This window comes from Ovis canadensis, chromosome 2, assembly GCF_042477335.2.
Source record: "Ovis canadensis isolate MfBH-ARS-UI-01 breed Bighorn chromosome 2, ARS-UI_OviCan_v2, whole genome shotgun sequence".
Taxonomy (NCBI): domain Eukaryota; kingdom Metazoa; phylum Chordata; class Mammalia; order Artiodactyla; family Bovidae; genus Ovis; species Ovis canadensis.
Window position 1 is genome coordinate 96,681,304 of NC_091246.1, and position 23,988 is coordinate 96,705,291.

The 23,988-nt window shown below is 44.2% G+C and overlaps 1 protein-coding gene across 3 annotated transcripts in view; it reads right to left on the minus strand.

Moving 5' to 3' along the window:
* Positions 1-23,988, minus strand: part of MOB3B (MOB kinase activator 3B) — a 250,687-nt gene that overhangs the window by 158,626 nt on the left and 68,073 nt on the right. For all 3 annotated transcript variants that reach the window (XR_011253948.1, XM_069574159.1, XM_069574160.1), the window contains exon 2: positions 17,498-18,113. Coding sequence is in view for 2 of the 3 variants with exons in the window: in XM_069574159.1 (XP_069430260.1) it covers positions 17,498-17,915 (418 nt within the window). In the remaining variant the exon portion in view is untranslated. The remainder of the gene's footprint in view (positions 1-17,497; positions 18,114-23,988) is intronic.

Consider the following 23,988-nt stretch of genomic DNA (forward strand, 5'->3'; position numbering starts at 1 on the left):
GGGTTTATCCCACTAGCCACTCTCCCTACTCTCAGCAGACCATGAGTCAAATCCACATATCTAAGACACAGTGAGAAAGGAACAAAGCCCTGACTTGAAATATCTTATTTCATCCAGGCAGGATTTCCTCTGCAAAGGTCTCATGCTTTGGTGTCACGGAGAAGCCAAACTTTTTCCTTCTTCCAATTTATCCTTTCGTTTTTCTCCTCTCTCATTCAGTATTTGAATACCTCTCTGTCTTTGTGTTTACGCAAGACATGCACGCACATGCCTAGACTACGTATCTTGCCCCTGGTGTAGGGAAAATCACATTACAGTGAGAGAGAATTGTTACAGGCCTTTATAAGCCACGTAACCTGGGCCGAAAAGAGGCCAAAAACAGCTTAGTAAAGTGGTTATAAAGCACCTCACCTACCATGTGCTTAGTCGCTCTGTTGTGTCCAACTCTGCAACCCCATGGACTGAAGCTAGCCAGGTTCCTCTGTCCATGGTATTTCACAGGCAAGAATAATGGAGTGGGTTGCCATTTCCTTCTCCAGGGGATCTTCCCAACCCAGGGATCGAACTCATGTCTCCTGTGTCTCCTGCAATGCAGGCAGATTCTTTACCTGCTGAGCCATCAGGAAACCCCACCTAACCTACTATAGACACTCTGTATATGGCAGACATCATTATTACATCAACTGTATAACATCAAAGCAAGATACAATGTAATCTGCTAGGAAAAGAAGTATGAGATTTGCCTCTGATACCAGCACTAAAAGTACATTTCATTTGGCGTAAAATGTTGTATATAGCCCACTTGAAAACTAGTTGGTCCACAAAGGGTTACTCAAATCTGCCTATTGGGGGTTGAAGAAATGTGGTCAAGCTCATCTAAAGCTGATCAATGGTCATCTCCATCATAACGCCCCTTGTCATGGCTTTCAATTAATGCTGAATTCAATGATCTATGCCCATAGAAAGAGCAGGATCACAGATAACCCAAAAGAGCAATTAAGTGTCTAAATCATTCATTTGATTTGTTTTTCATAACAGCTACTTTACTGTATTACTTAGATCTTGGCTAATGTCAGCATTCTACAAGAATGAATATTAGTTGATGGTGAGAAAAAACTCATAACTTTTCTCACCCAGATAGAAAGTTGAATACTGTTGTATAAAATTTTCAAGGTGTGTCACTGGTGGTGATTTACCACTCTGTATTGTATAGCACATTGTTGTAATTATATCATAAAAATTCCATTTAAAGTGGTTAAGAGTCCCCCTTGCAATGCAGGGGACATTGGTTTGATCCCTGGTTCAGGAAGATCCCACATACAGAGGAGCAACTATGCCTGTGTGCCACAACGACTGAACCCAGCTCTAGACCCCACACACCATAACTACCGAAGCCCACGCACCCTAGAGCCTGTGCTTCACAGCAAGACAAGTCACTGCAGTGAGAAGCCCCTGTGAGGAAGCCAGAGCAGCCCCCATTCTCTGCAACGAGAGAAAGCCCCCGCACAGCAAAGAAGACACAGCCATAAAAAATTAATAAATACTTCCTCTGTACACACCAGGGGCTCCTCGGTGGCTCAGGGGTAAATGATCCACCTGCTATACAGGAGACATGGGTTCAATCCCTGGGTCAGGAAGATCCCCTGGAGAAGAAGATGGCAACCCACTCCAGCATTCTGGCCTAGGAACTCCCATGGAGGAATCTGGTGGGCTGCAGTCCATGGGGGTCTCAAAAGAGTCTAACACAACCTGGCAACTATAAAACCACAACAACGTGGACACACCTAGCACCACCAGTGAACTAATCTCCTCTGAACTAGCTCATTGTGCTAGTGTGGACATAGTGTTAAGGAAACCAGAGGGCGTATTTTTTTAATTTTTATTGGAGTATAGTTGATATACAGTGTCGTGCTAGTTTTAGGTGTACGGCAAGGTGATTCAGTTATACATACACATATATCCACTCTTTTTTGGATTCTGTTCCCATATGGGTCATTACAGAGTATTGAGTAGAGTGCCCGTGCTATACAGTGGGTCCTTGTTAGTTATCTATTTTGTATGGAGAGAGTGTGTATTTTTTTCAGAGACTAGACTAATTAGCATCTTTCTTTTGGTGGTCTTACTAAAGTCTGTGACAGGGAACCTGCATGACTCTGAACCCTAAGGTCATCAGGATTGCTGGGTAAATACCACAAAGCACGTGTTGTGCAGATCAATGGCCCCTAAGAATCTTGTCTAACTGGTTTATACTATCGCCACGTCACCAATGTCACTATTTATCACAAGAGACACTGTGAAACCCTCAATGTAATCTTAATTTATGTTCATTCAACCAAAATCATCAAGTGTCTACGGGGTGCAAAGGACTGGCTTCCTCGTTGCTTTATCTATAGCAGCGGCTCTCAAAGGGTTGTGTGGATCCCCGGGGTTCCTTTTACAGGTACACAAAGTTCTCCCCTTTCCAACTACATATCCCTGCAGAGCTGGACTTGAACTATAGATTGGAATGCAGAAGCAGATAAGAGAGTCCAGTTGTTTTCTATGAAATCAGACATTAAAGAGATTTGCAAAAAGTTAAACAATGCCACTCTTCTAACTAATTTTTTTTTGGGGGGGGGGTTTGGGTAATGCAGCTATTTTTCTTTAAAATGTTATTTACATTAATATGTGATGCATTTGTTATTGTTATTTTTCAAAGAGTTAATAAAAATGCCTAAAAATTTTGTTTTAATTTCTAATATGATAACAATCGATGCTTGTTAAAAATGAAAGAATTTTAGGACTCTCAATAATTTTTAGGAGTCTGAAGGAGTTCCAAGACCTAAAAAGTTTGAGGCCACTGTTCTATTATACATCTATATTATCTATGGACTATACCCTGCCAGGCTCTTCCAATTCATGGAATTCTCCAGGCAAGAATACTGGAGTGGTATACTGGTAGCCATGCCCTTCTCCAAGGGATCTTCCCGACCCAGGGATTGAACCCAGGTCTCCTGTATTGCAGGCAGATTTTTTTTAATCATCTGAGCCACCAAGGAAGCCCTATACTGAAATCTTACAGCATCCCAATTTCCTTTGCCAACTCTGTCTTTATAGAACTCATCACTATCTCATGTTTGTTATATATCTGTTTCCTCTATATGCCAGTCTTTTGCTTATTTGCTCACAGATACATTCCCTACACATGTTTCCCAGACCCCTTTACCCAAGATCATGGGCAGCCCCGGCAGGGGACTGGAGGAGGGACACAGGAGCCCACATTTCTCCCGCGTTCTCCTCAGCCTCCAGCAGGGCGGCATCCTCTCATTGGTCCCATTCTACAGAAAGGGCAATGCTCCCAACGCTGAGCAGCCCTGGCTCCCAGGTATTAGCCATCCCCTCCCCTTGCTTGTTCTGTCCAATCCTAGGGTGTAGGAGCTTACAGTCCTTGTGATTACCTGAGTGCTTTACCACCCTAGTTTGACATTTCAACTCTCCCCACACTTTAGGGAAAGAACTCATCTCAGTTTCTTCATTTGAGAATAGGGATAAGGATAATGTCAACTGGGGCTGCTTTGAGGATAGAGGGGAAAAAAAAAATACACACAGGAAATTCCCTGGTGGTCCAATGGTTAGGACTCAGGGATTTCACTGTACAAGCCTGAGGTGCAATCCCTGGTCAGGAAACTAAGATCTCCCAAGTCATGCAGGGAGGCCAAAAGGAAAACAAACAAACAAACAAACACATAAAGAACCTTGCATGCTGTTGAGCCCAGAACAGGTAATAAATGTCAACTAATATTATTATTTCTGTACTTTAAACTTTGGAATTACTACCTGACCAAAAAATGGAATCTACTGATTTCAGCAAAGTATTCATGTCTGGATTATTTAACCGGTATTCTAATGGATGTGAAAAATTACTCTTTTTCCAAGATAACTATTGTAATTATATAACGATCAATAGCTTCTCTCAATTTTTTTTTCTGTTGGAAAAGAAATGTACATCAAATACTGCAGGAGAAATTCTCTTACATAATCAAGCATTACAAACTACAATAAATCACTGGTCTTTCCTTTTTATACCACCATGAAAAGAAATAAAGCCCAGATGTATTCAGCACTTGGTTCTCTACCAGGAACTCACTAAGAGCCTTATATGCAGTCTGACACTGAATTCTCATAAGCTTATGAAGTGGGTATACTTATTAATACCCTTTAATACCCCTACTTTCCAGATGAGGAGAAAGGCTCAGAGATAGTCAGGGCTTGCCAAGGTCACAAAGCCCATGAGAGGAACAGATTTGAACCTGGACTGATGATGAAACCTTACTGTTTTTGGAAAACAAAATAAAGCCATCATAATACAACCTATGTGTTATGACAATTACTGTTCACAGATCATTTCCTAGGGGACTTAGTACATATATTTAACATATTTGCTCACAATTCAAAGACACAGAAAGACAGATGCCCTCAGTTCAGTTCAGTCGCTCAGTTATGTCTGACTCTTTGCGACCCCATGAACCACAGCACGCCAGGCCTCTCTGTCCATCACCAACTCCAGGAGTCCACCCAAACCCATGTCCATTGAGTTGGTGATGACATCCAGCTATCTCATCCTCTCGTCCCCTTCTCCTCCTGCCCTCAATCTTTCCCAGCATCAGGGTCTTTTCAAATGAGTCAGCTCTTCGCATCAGGTGGCCAAAGGATTGGAGTTTCAGCTTCAACATCAGTCCTTCCAATGAACACCCAGGACTGATCTCCTTTAGGATGGACTGGTTGGATCTCCTTGCAGTCCAAGGGACTGTCAAGAGTCTTCTCCAACACTACAGGCTTTTCCTTCCCCATTTTGGGATGGTGGAACAGGTAAATCCCCAATATTCAACAGGTTTCTTCACTCCACTCCTGGAGGCCATAGGAGGATTCCCTGGCTGGGCTAGGCAATTCAGTGACGTTGAAGGAAATTACCCACAAGAAATTACCCAGCAAGTAATTCTTGGTGGTTCTCAGATGCTGAGGTTTCACTGTGGTGCCACACAGGCATTAGGCCTCCTCACTTCAGCCAGCCCAAAAGCCAGACAGGAGCCAGCTACTGTAGGGTGAATCCCAGACATAGGCAACAGAACGAACACTTGACTATTGGCTAGAGCTGCTCCCTTAATTCATCACTGCCCTCGAGTCCTGGTATCCTGGGCCAGACAATGTAGAAACACTGAAAACCTAGGGCTTAATTTGAAGAATGTGTATTCACACACTAAAAGGATTCTTTGCCAAGCTTTCTTAAAATGCTAAATGCTCTCTGAGAAATGAAAATATCAGCCAAGTGTCAAAAATGCAACTGTCTCACAATTTTCAGGAATTTCCTATTCTGTGATATGAACTCTATGGCATGAGTCAATTTACACTGAGATAGTAGCGATTAGTTCACCATGTGTCTACTTCAAGCAGACACATGTAGCTTTACTTCCTGTAAAGCTGGGTGCAGCGGCATGAAGCAGAAACAAAAAGGCAGGGTTGGCTTTGTGAGGCCTCACATGCTATTCACGTGAACATCTTCTCAAGTTCCTCTGGGGCGCAACCCATTCTGGCTATCAATGCCAAGCTAAAATTCCACAGACGCTTACCTTTTCTTCCAAAGGATCCACAAGATACAGCAGAAGATGAAAATGTGGGCTCAACTCCACAGCCAAATGAGAGAATTACTGATTCATTTTACTTTCTCTCTTTTCCTACCTGAATTCACCTGAGAAGTCTAACTCTTCACACTGATACTATGTGATATTGAGAAACACTGAAAGCCTGCCCAGTCGATGTCTCTACACTGTGCTAAGTGTTTTACAGGCAGCATGTCATTGAATAATCTCAACACTCCTATGAAGTAGACACTTTTATATGCAATTATGAGCAAACAAGCTCAGAGAGTGAAATTTTTCTAATAAAAGTTGATAAGTGGGATTAAAACTCAGATCTAACAGAGATTAATGCTTTTGTTCCTTTTTGCCACCACCCCCACCTTCCCAAACTGGCTCATCTTCCCAGAGCATCCACTTTACCAGAAGACTTAAGAGAAAGACATGACTTGTGACAAGGAAAACAAGGATAGAATTAGCCTTTAGAATATAAATTTAGCATGAGTTTTTAAAGATGAAACACCAGAAAGTTCTTACATGCAGACGCCTTAATAGATACTGCTACTGCTGCTAAGTTGCTACAGTTGTGTCCGACTCTGTGCGACCCCATAGATGGCAGCCCACCAGGCTCCCCCATCCCTGGGATTCTCCAGGCAAGAACACTGGAGTGGGTTGCCATTTCCTTCTCCAATGCATGAAAGTGAAAAGTGAAAGTTGTGTCCGACTCTTCGCGACCCCATGGACTGCAGCCTACCAGGCTCCTCCGTCCATGGGATTTTCCAGACAAGAGTACTGGAGTGGGATGCCATCGCCTTCTGCTTCTTCTCTCTATTATGTAATAGACACTACATGTCCTGAAACCTACAAAGGTCTTTTGAAGGAAATGCTTGAGACTCACTCTCCACATATGAGATCTAGGGCAGGACAGTAACTCGGGCTCCCTTCAAAAAGACAGAGTAAGGATACCTTCTTCATCTAGCGGGGAGGCGGAGACCTGTGAGGAGGGCACAGAGAGAAAGATTCTGGTGTCAGGGCCCTGCTGATAGGTATGTACAGCTCAGATAAACAAAAACCTGTGCTCGTTAGCACTCAGCTGGCTCATCAGTGGTAATCCAGTAAGCTATGAGGATCTCGTCCTCACTTCACACGGCTTATACAACTGCTCCTTCCAACTCTATCTTTGTTCTGGGTTAGAGTTCTGGTTAGCTGGTTTTTTTTCCCATCCCATTGCATCTCCAGATACATTTCCACATCCCTTAAGGCTTGGTGCTGGGACTTCCCTGGTGGTCCAGTGCCTAAGACTCCGTGCTCCTAATGCAGGGGACCCGAGTTCGATCCCTGGTTGGATCCCTGGATGTAGATCCCACATACTGCAACTAGGAGTTTGCATGCTGCAACTAACGATCCTGCATGCCACAACGAAGACACAGTACAGCCAAATAAATAAATTTAAATTAAAAAAAAGAAAACAAAAAACAGCTTGGTGCTGAGTGGATCTGTGTCTCCAAGCAGCACTGACCTCTGCAAGTCAGTCTTCATTGACTAAGGGGGGATGTCATGTCTACAACCACAAACAAGTAAAAGCAGCTGGTTACTGTTGTTGTTTAGGCACTAAATCATAGTCAACTCCTTTGTGACCCCATGGACCGTAGCCCTCCAGGCTCCTTCTGTCCATGAGATTTCCCAGGCAAGAATACTGGCATGGGTTGCCATTTCCTTTTCTAGGGGATCTTCCCAACCCAGGGATTGGACCCACGTCTTCTGCAGTGGCAGGCAGATTCTTTACCTCTGAGGCACTAGGGAAGCCCCTAAAAGCAGCAGATACCACCACCCCAATTGCAGCCTTTATTTTTCATCTTTGTTTTCCACTGAGTATCACATAGCCCGGAGCCCGTCCCAGCTGATGCTGAGATGTAATGACTTGTCATTTGAGATATGGCTCATTAAAATTACACAGCACGGGTAAGAGGAAACTCAGTGCAGATGAGGACAGCAGGTAATTAGCATTAACTTACAGGGCAACCGCTAGGCCCTCTGGGCTCCCCTCTCTACTCCTTTCCCCCCCGACTGCTTCTTAGCACACTGGTGGACCTCACCATTTTCCAGAGGTATCTCTTGGGGTTTGTCGAGTGGGGGTGGTTATTTACCATTGTTCTCAAGAACTCAGCCACAGAGTCACAGCCGTGACAGAGTCCACTTGCCGTAACAAGTGGGAGCAGGGAACTGGGTGCATCCACAAAAGACCATCCATTCGCCCACAGCCAGTGGGGGTGAGGAAGAGTGGATTCAGCTGTCTCTGTGTGGTTTCCATGAACAGATGACTGGATGAATAGATGACTTAATAAACTAGGGGAGGTCAAAATCTAGAGAAGGCAAGTTCTCACCAGGAGCAGAACTTTAAGAGTTACCATCAGTAAGGACCCAGTATGATCTGCATCGGATGCAGGGCCCTTTCTGATTCTCATCCTTCTCTGTAAATGTGGACTTACGTCAGGACACTTCCTAGAGAGGATTTAACATGTGATGACACAGGGAAGGCTAAAACAAGAGTGATGCTGTTCCTGGGGTGAGAACACCACAGACACAAGATGCTGGATTATCTGAGAGCATGGGCTATAGAGCTGAGCTGCTTTGGGTTTGAATTCTAGGTCTGTCCATGCGACCCCGGGCAAGTGATTTAATCTTTTTCATCGACATGGACCTCATGCTACCTGCCTTATGGGGTCATTTTACAGATTAAATTACATGATGCAGGTAAAGTGTTCAGAAAATTGCAGCTTTGTTATGATGCATTCCCAGTGAGTAAATTCTTAGGGCACCAAACAGTTTGTGTGTGTTAGTCGCTCAGTCGTGCCCGACTCTTTGCGACCGCATGGACTGTAGCCCGCCAGGCTCCTCTGTTCGTGGAATTCTCCAGGCAAGAAACCTGGAGTGGACTGCCATTTCCTTCTCCAGGGGATCTTTCCAACCCAGTGATCGAACCCGGGTCTCCTGCATTGCAGGCAGATTCTTTACCATCTGAGTCACCAGGGGTGCCCTGCCAAATAGTTTTTCAGATCCCAAAGGCAAAACATGTTTCCAGAGCCTTAGGAACAACTTGCCAGTTCACAAGCCTAGCTTGGAGGCTCCATTCTTGGTGCTGAAAACCCTTTTCCCTTCCTCTTGAGAGATCAAACCCAGGGCAGCTCACCCAACACTGATTTTAGCGAATGGCTTGTCCCAGACGTGACTAGTTGGCTATCTCCCCCCTTCCCCAGCTAACCTACACCCAGTCTCTGCTGAGGTCTGCTGGGTTGAAATGAGCACCCGCAGGTTCTGTACTCCGTCTTTTTTCTTTTTTTGATTTATTTTTTTGGCTGCACTGGGTCTTTGTTGCTGTGCACAGGCTTTCTTCTAGTTGCAGCGAGTGGGGGCTACTCTCTAGTTGAGGTGTTCTGGTGGCTTCTCTGTTGCCAAGCACAGACTCTTAGGTGAACCAGCTTCAGTAGTTGCAGTGCATGGGTTCAGCTGCCCTTCACCACGTGGAATCTTCCTGGACCAGGGATTGAACCCATGTCCCCTACATTGGCAGGCAGATTCTCAACCACTGGACCTCCAAGAAGTCCCCAATACTCAGTCTTTTAAAAACCAAGAAAGATGCTCCTTTCCAGTAGCTTTCTCTTTAAAGAGGTAAGTGCTCAGCCCTAACAGGAGTCAGTCAGACTCCTAAAGAAACGTGGAAATTTCCCAAAGCCCTTGAGGATATTTATGAGCGCCACCCCCCGCCCCCCACCACATCAGGCTTCCCTAGTGGCGCAGATGGTAAAGAATTTGCCCGCAATGCCAGAGACCTGGGTTCGATCCCTGGGTCAGGAAGATCCTCTGGAGAAGGGAATTGCTACCCACTCCATTATTTTTGCCTGGATAATTCCTTGGACAGAGAAGCCTGGTGGGCTACAGTCCCATGGGATCACAAAGAGTCGGATACCACTGAGCAACTAACACTTTCACATGACCCCCACATCACAGAGCAATCCAAGAAAAAGGACAGCTAATTTTTAAAAAATCATGTTGAGTCTCTTACAGTGCGTTTTGCTTTTATCTGGGGCTAAAATCACTTGATCAGAAATCATCAAGTGGGCTCCAAGAGTTTTGGTTGACAGTTATGTAGAAACATATGCAGAGAGAGGCAGCTGACATACATTTGTATTTTAGCACCTCTTCACTTTCATGCATTGGAGAAGGAAATGGCAATCCACTCCAGTGTTCTTGCCTGGAGCATCCCAAGGACGGGGGAGCCTGGTGGGCTGCCGTCTCTGGGGTCGCACAGAGTGGGACATGACTGAAGCGACTTAGCAGCAGCAGCAGCAGCTTGAGGGCCTAGGCAGCGCTAGTGGTGAAGAACCTGACTGCTAATGTAGGAGACTTAAAAGATGCAGGTTCGATCCCTGGGTTGGGAAGATCTTCTGGAGGAGGGCATGGCAACCCACTCCAGTATTCTCGCCTGGAGAATCCCCATGGACAGAGGAGCCTGGAGGGCTACAGTCCACAGGGTCACACACAGTCGGATGCAACTGAAGTGACTTAGCACTTAGCACTTATCCTGGGGGCTTATGGCTCTGCAGTGGGAGTTTTCATTCACACTGCTTCATTCTTTGCAACAGCCCTGTGTAATGGGAATCTTCACACAGAGTAATGTAAGCTCAGAGGTTACATGTTTACCGATAGCACACAGGGCATAGTGTTTACTATAATCACTGTAGCATTTTATAACAGCAGAGCTGGTCTCTGTCTACAAGCCCAGTGCTAGTCCTGCCATACTGTAAGTATATTTTGATGACATATACGCTGTCTTACCAGCATTATCTCGATTTATATAAAAATTTAAAAACCATGAGGGAGACAATAGAAAATAAAAGTTAAAATTTAAAGGCTAGTTCTAAACTCAGTTCCCCAACATCCCATGTTTGAAAAGTTCACCCCTACGGATATTTTCATAGCCTTATGTTTCCTGCCACAGTATTTTCAGAGAGGATGAGACTCAGCTGTAGTCTCATGAGAGAGGCTGCCAGAGGGAGGCAGCCAATTCCACAATGCACTTGTCCACTGAGCAAAGTACTCATTTTGGAAGAATGTGCAGATTAATTTGGAGCAACTCGACATGCTAGGCATTATGGAAACTGCTCAAGGACACGAACTGTCTGCTTCGCTCCTTCTTGGTGCCTAAAATAGGACCCGCTTCTGAACAGGCGTTCCACAAACATTTACCGAGCGAGTGAATGACCAAATGCTGTAACAGTAGTCACGGCCCATGAAGCATCTTCCGAAGGCTGTCACCCTCTGCTCAGTCTTGTGACATGGGAACAGATACAGTGTCTGACATACTGCTCAGGCATTTTAGGGGTGATTTTTGAAAGCAGGGGCAAACAAAAACAAAACAAAATAAAGCAGAAAGAAACAAAAAACCCAGAAGCATTTCTTTAAAACTTATACCCAAAATTGGAGAAGGAGATGGCAACCCACTCCAGTGTTCTTGCCTGGAGAATCCCAGGGACGGGGGAGCCTGGTGGGCTGCCGTCTATGGGGTCGCACAGAGTCGGACACGGCTGAAGTGACTTAGCAGCAGCATACCCAAAATCAGGTTTTCTGAAAAAATTTTCCCTCCTAGGTAACCTTCTAAAACCATGACTGAGAAGTCTTTCACCATGTGAAGGAAATCTGCAGAATAACAATTCATGTTATAATATAAATGGTAACGGGTGACAAGAGCAGAGATTTTTGGCCAGACACTTTTGAGCTCAAACCCTAACTTCTAAATGACTGATTAACTGTACAACCTTAGGAAAGCCCCTTGGCTCATTTCAATGTCAGCTTCCTCACTGGTAAAGTGGCATATTTAATTCATTCGGTTATTATAAGAATCAAGAAAGATTAATGTGCCAGGTCTAGAGCTTGATGCTTAGCAAACCCAATATATGCATGTTCCCTCCCTTTCCTTGCTCTTTCCTTCTCTGACACCCATTTATTCTAAAACTGTAAAGGCACGTGAGATGATGTCATTATTTTTTAAATGTTCTTATTCCTCCTGCTCAAAGACATTTTAAAAACATGAGTTGGAGTAGTGCTAAGTTTTCAACTCCCTTTTTTTCTTAAGTGTCAGATCTGAGATTTAAGTTCCATTATATAACAGAAAAACAGGGAAGCTGGGGGCTAGAACAGAAAAATTATTGTGATTAGCCAGGCAATGGAATTTAAAAAGTGGGTGGCTGTGGCTTTCTATTTTTCTTTCATTACCTCTAAAAGTGGTTTAAAAAGAGATACAATCAAAGAGGAGGTGGCCCTTGCTTCTGAAATTACTGCTGTTTTAGGAGCTTTTGCAGGAACATCTGTTGGCTTTTTAACAAAGGAAACTGGGGAGGATGAAGAGAGAGTGGAGGAGACTCTGGTTCGCAGGGGAGCCACATCTGTTTGGTATTCTCCCAACCAAGAAGGCTTGACTTCTGAAATAGCCCGGGTATCCTAGTTAAATCAGGATACAGAAACAGATGAGAGTTTTTCTTTCAGCGGTAGAGATCAACAGCTGTTTATATCCTTTAATACCTAACTGAGGCTGAAGCCTTCACATCTGTCTGTATTTTTCCCGTTCTGGTTCCTCGAATCACAGTGGGGAGGAGGGGAAGTTTGAACTCCTCCCAATTCCCAGACAAGAAGACAAGAAATATGCCCGGGATTCAAAGCCATAATGCTAAGCAGAACTCCCAAATTTCTCATCCGCCCAGGGTCTGCTGTTGGCTGGAAATTCCTCTTTCACTTTATCCTGACAGACATCTTGATCATTTTCATGATAATGACTCATGGCAGCATCAAGATCAAAAAGAAGGAAAGTAGGCTAGAATCAGGGGGAGGAAGAAGCAGAGGAAATGAATTCTCATAGAGAAAGTGGCTCCAAAAAGACAAGTTTTTGCAAATACAGCAACAGTGTTATCTGAGAGCAAACAGCAGAGGTGAGCAGGATACTAATGAAGACCATCAGGGTGGTGGTGGATGGTGATGGTTTTTATTCACCCTATCATTTAACCCTCTTCATGGATCACAGCCTTGTCTCATGGCAAAGGGGCTTGTATAACTTAATAAAGCTATGAGCCATGCCATGCAGGGCCCCCCAAGATGGACAGGTCATGGTAGAGAGTTCTGACAAAATGTGGTCCACTGGAAGAGAGAATGGCAAACCATGCCAGTATTCTTGCTGCAAGAACCCCATGAGCAGTTCGAAAAGGCAAAAATAAATCACACCAGAAGATGAGCTTCCCAGGCCAGAAGGCGTCCAATATGCTACTGGGGAAGAGGGAAGGGCAATTAATAATACTAATAGATCCAGAAAGAATAAAGCAGCTGGGCCAAAGCAGAAATCCCAGATGCAAAGAGTCAACTCATTGGGAAAGACCCTGGTGCTGGAAAAGATAAAGGGAAGGAGAAAGGGGTGACAGAGGATGAGATGGTTGGATGGCATTATCAACTCAATGAACAGGACTTTGAGCAAACTCAGGGAGATACTTAAGGACAAAGGAGCCTGGTGTGCTGCAGTCTATGGCGTTGGAAAGAGTCAGACACAACTTAGCGACTGAACAACAAATGTTTTAATCTTGGAAAAGTTAAACAGAGAAAATTAAACCCCATGGAAGGCAAGGTGCAGGAAATACCCAGGAATGGTGATAATGGGTTTTAGAGACATTTGCTTACTTTGATCACCAGCACCATACCATACACATGCTGGAACTTTATAAGGATTATTTTTCTATCCATCTATCCATCCAACAACTTGCAAAGCACCAGGACGGGACTTGGTGCTCAAATAGTCAACTGAATAAGACATACTCCATAACTTTAAGGGGTTTACATTCTGAAAGATGACAGTCTTCACAGAGGAGATGGTACAAAGGAATGAGAATTCACTAGACAGACATGTTAGGGGATTTCAAAGGAGAGAATGACATGGATAAAACCAGAGAGATAAGAAACAAACTATTCCTGCGGAAGGGACGGAAAGTATTCTGGGCAGTATAAACAAGAAGAATGGGAGGAGCTTACTAAAAGTACAGATACTTAGGCCTCACCTAAGAGATTCTGATTTAGTTGTTGAGGGAGAAAACCAAGGAATTTAAATTTTGAAAAGAAGACCTGAGTAATTCTGATACATACAAAAGTTTGCCAACTCTAATGTATACAGATGAACATTTCTCGAAAGATGCTAACAGTATTCCATTAAGAAAGAAGGTACCAGGTTCAAACTAGGATATACTGAAAGTGAAAGTGTTAGTCGCTCAGTGGTGTCCAACTCTTTGCAACCCCACGGACTGTAGCCTGCCAGGCTCCTCTGTCCATGGAATTCTCCGGGCAAGAATCCTGGAGTGGTAGCCATTCCCTTCTCCAGGGGATTTTCCTGACCCAGGGATCAAACCCACATGTCCTACATTAGCAGGCAGATTCTTTTACCATCTGAGCCACCAGGGAAGCCCCTACATACTACCATATACTTTTCTTGGAGATTTGAGTTCAGTTCAGTCGCTCAGTCGTGTCCGACTTTTTGCAACCCCGTGGACCACAGCACCTGGCCTCCCTGTCCATCACCAACTCCCGGAGTTTACTCAAACTCATGTCTGTTGAGTTGGTAATGCCATCCAACTATCTCATCCTCTGTCATCCCCTTCTCCTCCTGCCTTCAATCTTTCCCAGCATCAGGGTCTTTCCAAATGAGTCAGTTCTTCACATCAGGTGGCCAAAGTATTGGAGTTTCAGGTTCAGCATCAGTCCTTCCAATGAATATTCAGGACTGATTTCCTTTAGGATTGACTGGTTTGATTTCTTTGCAGTCCAAGGGACTCTCAAGAGTCTTCTCCAACATCACAGTTCAAAAGCATCAATTCTTCAGCTCTCAGCTTTCTTTATAATCCACCTCTCACATTCACACATGCTGCTGCTGCTGCTGCTGCTGCTAAGTTGCATCAGTCATGTCCGACTCTCTGCCACCCCATAGACAGCAGCCTACCAGGCTCCTCCATCCATGGGATTTTTCAGGCAAGAGTACTGGAGTGGGAAGCCAGTGCCTTCTATACATGACTACTGGAAAAACCATAGCCTTGACTAGATGGACCTTTGTTGGCAAAGTAATGTCTCTGCTTTTTAATGTGTTCTCTAGGTTGGTCATAACTTTCCTTCCAAGGAGTAATCATCTTTTAATTTCATGGCTGCAGTTACCATCTACAGTGATTTTGGAGCCCCCCAAAATAAAGTCTGTCACTGTTTCGACTGTTTCACCATCTATTTGCCATGAAATGATGGGACCAGATGCCATGATCTTCATTTTCTGAATGTTGAGCTTTAAGCCAACTTTTTCACTCTCCTCTTTCACTTTCATCAAGAGGCTCTTTAGTTCTTCTTCACTTTCTGTCATAAGGGTGGTGTCAATTGCATATCTGAGGTTATTGATATTTCTCCTGGCAATCTTGATTCCAGCTTGTGCTTCACCCAGCCCAGCATTTCTCATGATGTACTCTGCATAGAAGTTAAATATGCAGGGTAACAATATTCAGCCTTGACGTATTCCTTTTCCTATTTGGAACCAGTCTGTTTTTCCATGTCCAGTTCTAACTGTTGCTTCCTGACCTGCATACAGATTTTGCAAGAGATTTCCTGGAGATTTAATGCACATTAATATAAAGTCCTTCAGTAAAGAAATCAGTTTCACTCAGCATTTCCCAAACTTATTTTTCCATGGGAAAAAAAAAGACAAAACATACGCACCTATTAAGATCTCTCAGAACACTTTTATACTGTGAAGTCCATATTGGGAAGAGCTGAAACAGTGGATTCTGATCAAGTGAGCATGCCCCAAGCATGCTGTTGCTGCTAAGTCACGTCAGTCTTGTCCTACTCTGTGTGACCCCATAGACGGCAGCCCAACAGGCTCCTCTGTCCCTGGGATTCTCTAGGCAAGAGTACTGGAGTGGCGTGCCATTGCCTTCTCCAGTGCATGAAAGTGAAAAGTGAAAGTGAAGTCGCTCAGTCGTGTCCGACCCTTAGTGACCCCATGGACCGTAGCCTACCAAGCTCCTCCATCCATGGGATTCTCCAGGCAAGAGTACTGGAGTGGGTTGCCATTGCCTTCTCCTGCCCCAAGCATAGTGAATGGCTAAGGAAACCATTTAGAAAAAGAAAGCAAAGTCAATTACTCTGAGAGATCCAGCAGCATCCACTGATTTCCTCTGAAGTCTAAAATCACCTATGATGTCCTATTTTCCAAGGAGACCGCCAGAAGCTTCCTCGCCCTTAAGTAACACACCAGGTTCTGTGGTATTATTTCTGGTCAGCAACTTTGTGTGGTAACCACAGTTGCCAGAGAGAACAGAAATGCCCAGAGTTCAAAGCATCAAAGAACAGAAACAGAAGGGGGAGGACAACAAGGAGGGATCCTTGCCCAGATTTATTTATCTTTATTGCTATCACATGTTCTGCACAGAGCCTTGGCAGTGGCTTGTAATGCTTTCGGAAAAGACAAATTCCTCCCAGCTCCAAAAGAAGCCTCCAACAGTCAATGAAAATGCAAGACGTGAGCCAGGGAAATTTCTACTCCTTCAAGGCACCAGTTATACAGCCAGCGGAGTTTCTGAAACCTGCCTTCTTCCTCCTATGCTAGCGAGTCGACCAAGGGGGACTGTGTTATCATGCATCCCACCTCTTGCCCTACAAGAGCCAGCAGAGAGAAAGTACAAGAGGAGATCAGGCAAGGCAAGGCAACAAGAAGAATCTGAGCAAACTGGTTTGTGTGCTGAATATTTCAAGATGGATATACTACTCTAGCCAAGTTATATATGTTTTATTTTTATATGAGCAATTACTTCCACACACCCCACCTCAACTTCCCATATGCCACATGGGGACACATGCCGCCTATAAAGGTGATTTCAGCAATGTGTTTCAAATGCTTTTTCTGTTTTTTTTTTTTTTTTTAATACCCCAACCTTCTCAGATCTTTTCAATAATATTTTGCAGCAGCATATGTATTTTTTCAATCATTCTACAAATAGTTCCTCAATGCCTAAAAGGTTCCAGGGCACCATCCTGGGCATCAGAGATACAACAAGGCAAGGAGGAGAGTGTTCATCTCTATTGACCCAAAGGCCCTAAAACTGAATTGTAAATTCATCCTGCCAGGTAGGCAGATCCAATGATCAGCAGCATAAAGAAATGAAAGACATGGAAAAGGTCTGGTCCTTCCCCTTGAAGAGTTTCATGGTTTTTAGTACAAAGGAGACGAAAGCATTTACATTCCAAGTGTCTGGGTTGGTCTAGTCACTCCATCATGGTCCAGAGTTAATAGAACAGCCAGGAATTAATACCTATGATCAGGGAAGAAGAGAATGCCAGGATCTTGTTTCTCCAAAAGGCCAACTACCTGTTTGTTCAACTCCCAAACAAATCCATGGATTTCCACATTGGGATTTCTCATCCTGAGAGATGACTACCAATCACTGCCCTAGAGTTAGTGTAACTAACCAGTTAATTAGCTCCAAATTAAAAATCTCACTAGGAACTCTGGGTGGGTTTGGAGTCTAATCCTAAGGAAGTCAATAAGATCAAATTTAACTTTTCGTCAAGCTAGTGTTCCCCACTACTGAGGACCACAGAATAATTATAAGTGGTCCACACACTTTTTTTTTTCATAAGGTCCTTAGATATGGAAAAAAAAAAAAAAACCCTGCAGGTACGTGAATGATGGGATTTAGGGAAACAGTGACATGGATGCTATCCAGCATTCAAAGGCAGGCCGCTTCAGAAGAAGCCTCTGCCAACTTTCCAAGCTTGGGTGGGACGTGACAAAATAACCAGGCAGCTGATCACGGACTTACCCACACACGTTGGAAAGATGTCTTCATTGTTGATCTGGACCTCGATCCAGTCCATGAGAAGGTTCATGTACTGGGGGGCCGGCAGGGCAGTCGGCTTCTTGTACTTGAGGTCATCCTGCCACCGGTATTCGTACTTGGGGCCCCCTGACATCACAGGGCAGGTCCGTTCGGTGCAGAACTCACAGATGGTGCCGTAGATGAGGTTGATGCGATTGAAGAAGTCCACCACGTGCACCGCCACCCAGTCGTTCTGGTCCTCCCCGCTGGGCAGCTGCACAGCTGCCTTCAGGTCCACGCCCGAGTTGAGGGAGGCCTGAGCCCGTTTGTGGAGTTCGAACCTCTGCGTGCCAGGTTCAAATTTCCTCTTTGGCCGGAAGGTCTTGTCCTTGTTGAACACCTGCTTCAAGGCTATGGACATGGTCTGCTCCTTCTCTCCCTTCCTTCGGCAGGAAGGAGAAAGGCCACTGGGACTTTTCAGTGAGAGAGCGCAACCCAACAGGGGTTTCCACTGCCAGCCCTCTGGCCCCAGTCTTGCGGTCCGCAGCTCTCAGTCTCTTTTAGATAGCCCTTTCCATCTTCCTCTTGAATGATTTCCAGGGGAGCTTCATGTTTCTTCCTAAAGGTAGGAGAGGAAAAGGGACTCAGTTGTGTTCCATCTGTATTTAAGAAATAGCAAAGTCTTAGACCCGATTTCCACCTTGCTTCTGACTGTGCCCACTTACATCCAGGTATAATAATGTAGAACTCAAGCCAAACCCTTGAGAATCTGTATTGGTGATCAAATCATACAACCCAAGGTGAAAAGGTATCACACCGTTTTTCTTTACAGCCTTAGTCAAATCTCTGACAATTTTTCGCTAAGTGGTCATAGTTTCAATGGGCTGCTCCCAGGTGTTAAGGATGAACGTGATAGTCAATAACATCCCCATACGGTCCTTTTTAGAGTATCTGCCCCACTCTTCACTACCCTTGAGTAAGCATGAGGACACGACCCCCATCCTCTTGGACACACCTGATTGGAGCAAATTTCCCTGGAAACTTGGAATCAGGATCCAGCCTTCGTATTATCCCTTAGAAGTGATGAAAACTGTGTCTGCTTGACATTATTTACAATAGCCAAGACAGGAGAACAAAAGACTGGTTCCAAATCTGGAAAGGAGTATTTCAAGCCTGTATATCGTCACCCTGCATATTTAACTTATATGCAGAGTACTTCATGTGAAATGCTGGGCTGGATGAAGCACAAGCTTGAATCAAGATTGCTGAGAGAAATATCAATAACCTCAGGTACCCAGATAACACCACCCTTACGGCAGAAAGCAAAGAACTAAGAGCCTCTTGATGAAAGTGAAAGAGGAGAGGGAAAAAGCTGGCTTAAAAGTCAACATTCAGAAAACTAAGATCATGGCATCTGGTCCCATCACTTCATGGCAAATAGATGGGGAAACAATGAGACACTTTATTTTCCTGGGCTCCAAAATCACTGCAGATGGTAACTTGCAGACATGAAATTAAAAGACACTTGCTCTTTGGAAGAAAAGCTATGACCAACCTAGACAGCATATTAAAAAGCTGAGACATTACTTTACCAACAAAGGTCCATCTAGTCAAACCTATGGTTTTCCCAGTAGTCATGTACGGATGTGAGAGTTGGACCATAAAGAAAGCTGAGTGCCGAAGAATTGATGTTTTTGAACTGTGATGCTGGAAAAGACTCTTGAGAGTCCCTTGGATTGCAAGGCGATCCAACCAGTCAATCCAAAAGGAAATCAGTCCTGAACATTCATTGGAAGGACTGATGATGCTGAAACTGAAACTCCAATATTTCACCACCTAACACAAAGAACTGAATCATTGGAAAAGACCCTGATGCTGGGGAAGATTGAAGGCAGGAGGAGAAGGGGATGACAGAAGATGAGACAGTTGGATGGCATCATCGACTTGATGGGCATGAGTTTGAGCAAGCTTCGGGACTTGGTGATGGACAGGGAAGCCTGGCATTCTGCCGTCCATGGGGTTGCAAAGAATCAGACATGACTGAGCAACTGAACTGAACTGAAGACCTAAGACGTGGAAACAATGTAAATCTTCATTGACAGATGAATGGATGAAGAAGATGTAGTTATATATATACACAATGGAATATTACTCAGCCATAAGAAGAGTTAAATAATGCCATCTGCAGCAACATGGATGGACCTGCAGATTACCATACTAAATGAAGTAAGTCAGGCAGAGAAAGACAAATACCATACGATAGCACTTATATGTGGAATCTAAAACATGACATAAATGAAATTATTTACAAAACAGAAACAGACCCACAGACATAGAGAGCAGGTGGTTGCCAAGGAGGAGGGTTGGGGGAGGATTGGGGTTTGGGAGTAGCAGATGCAAACTATTATATACATGTATAACTGAATCACTTTGCTGTACCCTGGAAACCAACACAGCACTGTAAATCAATGACACTGCAATAAAGTAAGTTTTAAGAATTGAATTCCATTGAGCCCTCTTTGGACCATGGATAGTACAGTTGAGAAACCTGGATTTGCAGAGAGAGGAGAGAGGAGAAGGGAAGGGGTAGAGAAAGAAGGAGAGAAAGGAGTGAAGGAGGGGGAGAGGAAGGAAGATGCCATGGACAGAGAAAAAGAGACAAAAACACAAGTGGCCACAGGGAGAGAACAAGAAGAGAAAAAGGGAGAGGTAGTGGGGAGAGTAGCTTCTTTTTGTTTTCAACTTTTTATTTTGTATTAAAAATGCAACAGTTTTAGGTAAACATCAAAGGCACTCAGCCATACTTTTTTTGTTCTCGATAGTCTTTCAGGAACTGGTTCCAATTCCTCTTGAAGTCTGGTTGTATCTCCAACCCTTGGGATCGATTTCCCTTAGGAAAAGGGCTGTTTTTCTTTAGGACTGACCGGTTTGATCTCCTTGCTGTCCAAGGGACTCTCAAGAGATCCCTTGGGACACATGTATTGATCTTGAATTAGTCGAATAAATATCTCATTTTACTCCAGCCAACTTGGGCGGGTTGTTTCTAAGAATCCCTAACTGTGACAGTATTTATCACCCCTAAACATGCCATCCTTCACATCTTTAATATCACACCGTAGATAGTGCTTTGAGGCAGAGCTGCCCGTAAAACTTTCTGTGATAATGCAGATGTTCTATATATTTATTGTCCAATATGGTATCCACTAGCCACATGTGTCTCCTGAGCACTAAAAAGGTGGCTAGTATGACTCAGAAACTAAATTTTTCATTTTATTTAATTTTAATTAGTTTTTAAAAATTGATTGATTTGATTAAATAATAATCCCTAAAGCCATATGTGGCTAGTGGTTGTCATATTGGACATTGCAGCTTTGAAATCTTCAAAGTTCTCTTCCGGCACCTCATTTCACCCTTTCAAAATTTCGGTGTGGTTTAGAGTAGATTTCAAGCAGGTGTAGTAGATTTGTAGTAGGTATCATTATCCCTGGGTCTCCAAGACCTGCTTTCCTAGTTGCCAGTAAAGCAACTGCCTGCAATACAAGAGACCCAGGTTTGAACCCTGGGTTGGAAAGATCCCCTGAAGATGGAAATGGCAACCCACTCCAGTATTCTTGCCTGGAGAATTTCATGGGCGGACTAAGAGGGGCCGCAAAGAGTCGGACACGACTGAGTGACTAACACACACACAAAGTAACCACAGTATCCAAGAGATAAAAGTAGTTGTAAACAAGGCCCCATATCGAGTGGGGGCATGGTTAGGATTGAGATTCAGTTTTTGACTCCCAGCAAATTCTCTTTCCACATAGTCTTACATTCGAAAAAGTGATCTCCTCAATCTGTCTTTCCTACTGGTTCATTCATAAAGCCTCTCACCTAGTGCTTCCATGCACACACTCTGCTACAAACACAAGTACTGACTGGCTGGAAGTGAAGACTGTGTCCTGTGGCCTGAAAACAGAGAGGAGACCGTTGATCTGCCCATGGATCAAGCCCTAGCAAAATTAGCGCACAGCTGTGGCCAGAGCCGGAGGAGCCCATCACGGCGTCTGTTGAGACGGACTTGAGGCACGATCCCACTGATCTGCCATTTTCCTGCCAAGCAGGGGTTCCGGTAGGCCATACTCAAACAGGGTTTGGTGATGCATTCAAACTTAAGTTATTCAAGCAAAACAAAAACAGAACCCCAAACCATCTAAGATACCCCAATTCCCTCTCACAGACTCTGGTCTTGGTTCAGAAGCGTTGATTATTCAGTTAAAGGCCTCCTCTGGCAACTCGCTGAAGCCTCAGTCTGCTTACTTCCTCCCTCTAAACCCCATCCTCTTCCTATTAGCTTTTCACTGCCAGACCGTGTATCAGTGAGGTGTTTTTTTCCCTCATCACTTGGCCTTGAGTATACACACTCCCCACAAGGAGACCTGTGTGGAAAAGTGGGTCACGTAGCACCCTGCCTTTGGCTGTCCGGGAAATCACATTTCCGGTCACTTCAGAACATCTCCAGGAAGGTTATCAGCACAAAAACTCTGCAAACTCTAGGGAAAGAAAGGGGCAATCTCGTCTGGAAAAAAAAAACAACCTTCCCAAAGGGTGAATCTGCCTGAAAAGAAACAAGAAAACCAAAGGCCTTCAAAGAGCATTTTCAAAATAAAACCAGGAGCTAGAGGTTGGGAAGATAGAGAGAGGAGGATGAGGGCTTTTATTTCCTCTCAAAAGAGACAATAGTCCTTCTGTATTGCAAATGCTTAATTGCTGACAGTAAAGCAGCAAGAACCCAACAGCCACCCCCTCACGGCTCCAGTAAATAAGACTTGCTGTTCTGTTATTCTGATAATGAGGGGACCATCCATTCCCACGGTCCGCAAAGCAATCTTCTCTCATCACCTTACATGACCCTCGTTGTCATTAATTCGGCTGTTTCCCCATGCCCTGGAGTGTCTGTGCACAGACACTGTGGAAGACTACCTTTGTACCAGGCTGTTGAGGACACCATCACGTCCCTCTGGTGCCTCTTCTGAGAGCATGCTAATGTACAGAATAATCACAGCAAATCCTCCATATCACAAAGCCCTCAGTGCATGGTACTCACCAAGGTTTAAATAAATATTAAACCCTTGTTAGAGGTTGGGGATTTTTCTTCCACTGATACTCACATAACTAACTTCACGATGTCAATCTCTTGAACCAGATCAATGTTTATGTAAACCTTCGTATTAACCTCTCAGTTGTGTCTTGACTCTTTGCTACCCGGTGGATGTAGCCTGCCAGGCTCCTCTGTCCATGGGGATTCTCCAGGCAAGAATACTGGAGTGGGTAGCCAGGCTCTCCTCCAGGGGATCTTCCCAATTCAGGGATGGAATCCAGGTCTCCTGCATTACATGTGTATTCTTTACCACTGAGCCACCAGGGAAGCCCCATTCAAACCTTTAACCTCTTTTTTTTCCCTTGCCCCAGTGTTATAGGCTTAACTGAGGGAAAAATCATCTTTGGAGGATTATTTCTCAACCAAGTAATTTAATGTGCTGCTCTTGGCTACCATTGATTAAACTCTACTATGCACCAGATTTTTACATATATTATTTACATTTTAACCCTCACCTCCATGACAGGGGGCTTCCCGGGTGGTGCTAATGGTAAAGAACCCACCAGTCGATGCAGGAGACATGAGAAACACCGGTTCGATTCCTGGGTCAGAAAGATCCCCTGAAGGAGGGCATGGCAACCCACTCCAGTGTTCTTTCCTGGAGACTCCCACGGACAGAGAAGCCTGGTGGGCTACACTCCATAAGGTCACAGAGAGCTGGACAGGACTGAAGCAACCTAGCACACGCGCACCGCATGATAGGTGGTTTTATGGTCATCTTATAGAAAAAGAAATTGAGACTCAACCACATGAAATAATTTTGCAGAGATCATAAAATTAGTAGATGGTAAAGGTTAAATTTTGAATCCAGACCTCTCTAATACTGAAATACATATGACTTTTTTCCTTACTAAAGTTGTTTTTAAATCTCATGACCATCTCTATTTTCAAAGGCCCTTCAGATACAGATTTCCCAGCTTCTTACAACATGACTATAAAGGAAGCTAGAACAGGTGGTATTCTTATTGCCATTTTACAGATGAAGAAACTCTGACCTCCTAGTGTTGTTTCAAACATGTTCATCATTCTGACATCATTCAGATGTGAGGATGTCTCTTCCGGTCAAACTTTTTTAAAAAATATTTATTTGGCAGTGCCAGGTCTTAGTTGTGGCATGTGAGATCCTTAGCTGTGGCACATGGGATCTAGTTCCCTGACTAGGGATCGAACCCAGGCCCCCTACATTTGGAAGCACAGGCTCTTAGCCACTGGACTACCAGGGAAATCCTCCAGTTAAACCTTTTTGTCCAAAGTTTTCTGGAACAGGGATAGGCTGGTCAGTGGGCCCCCATCTTTAAAGACAAGGGCACTCCAAGAAAGATAAAAACAAATTCATCATGTCACTGAACAAACA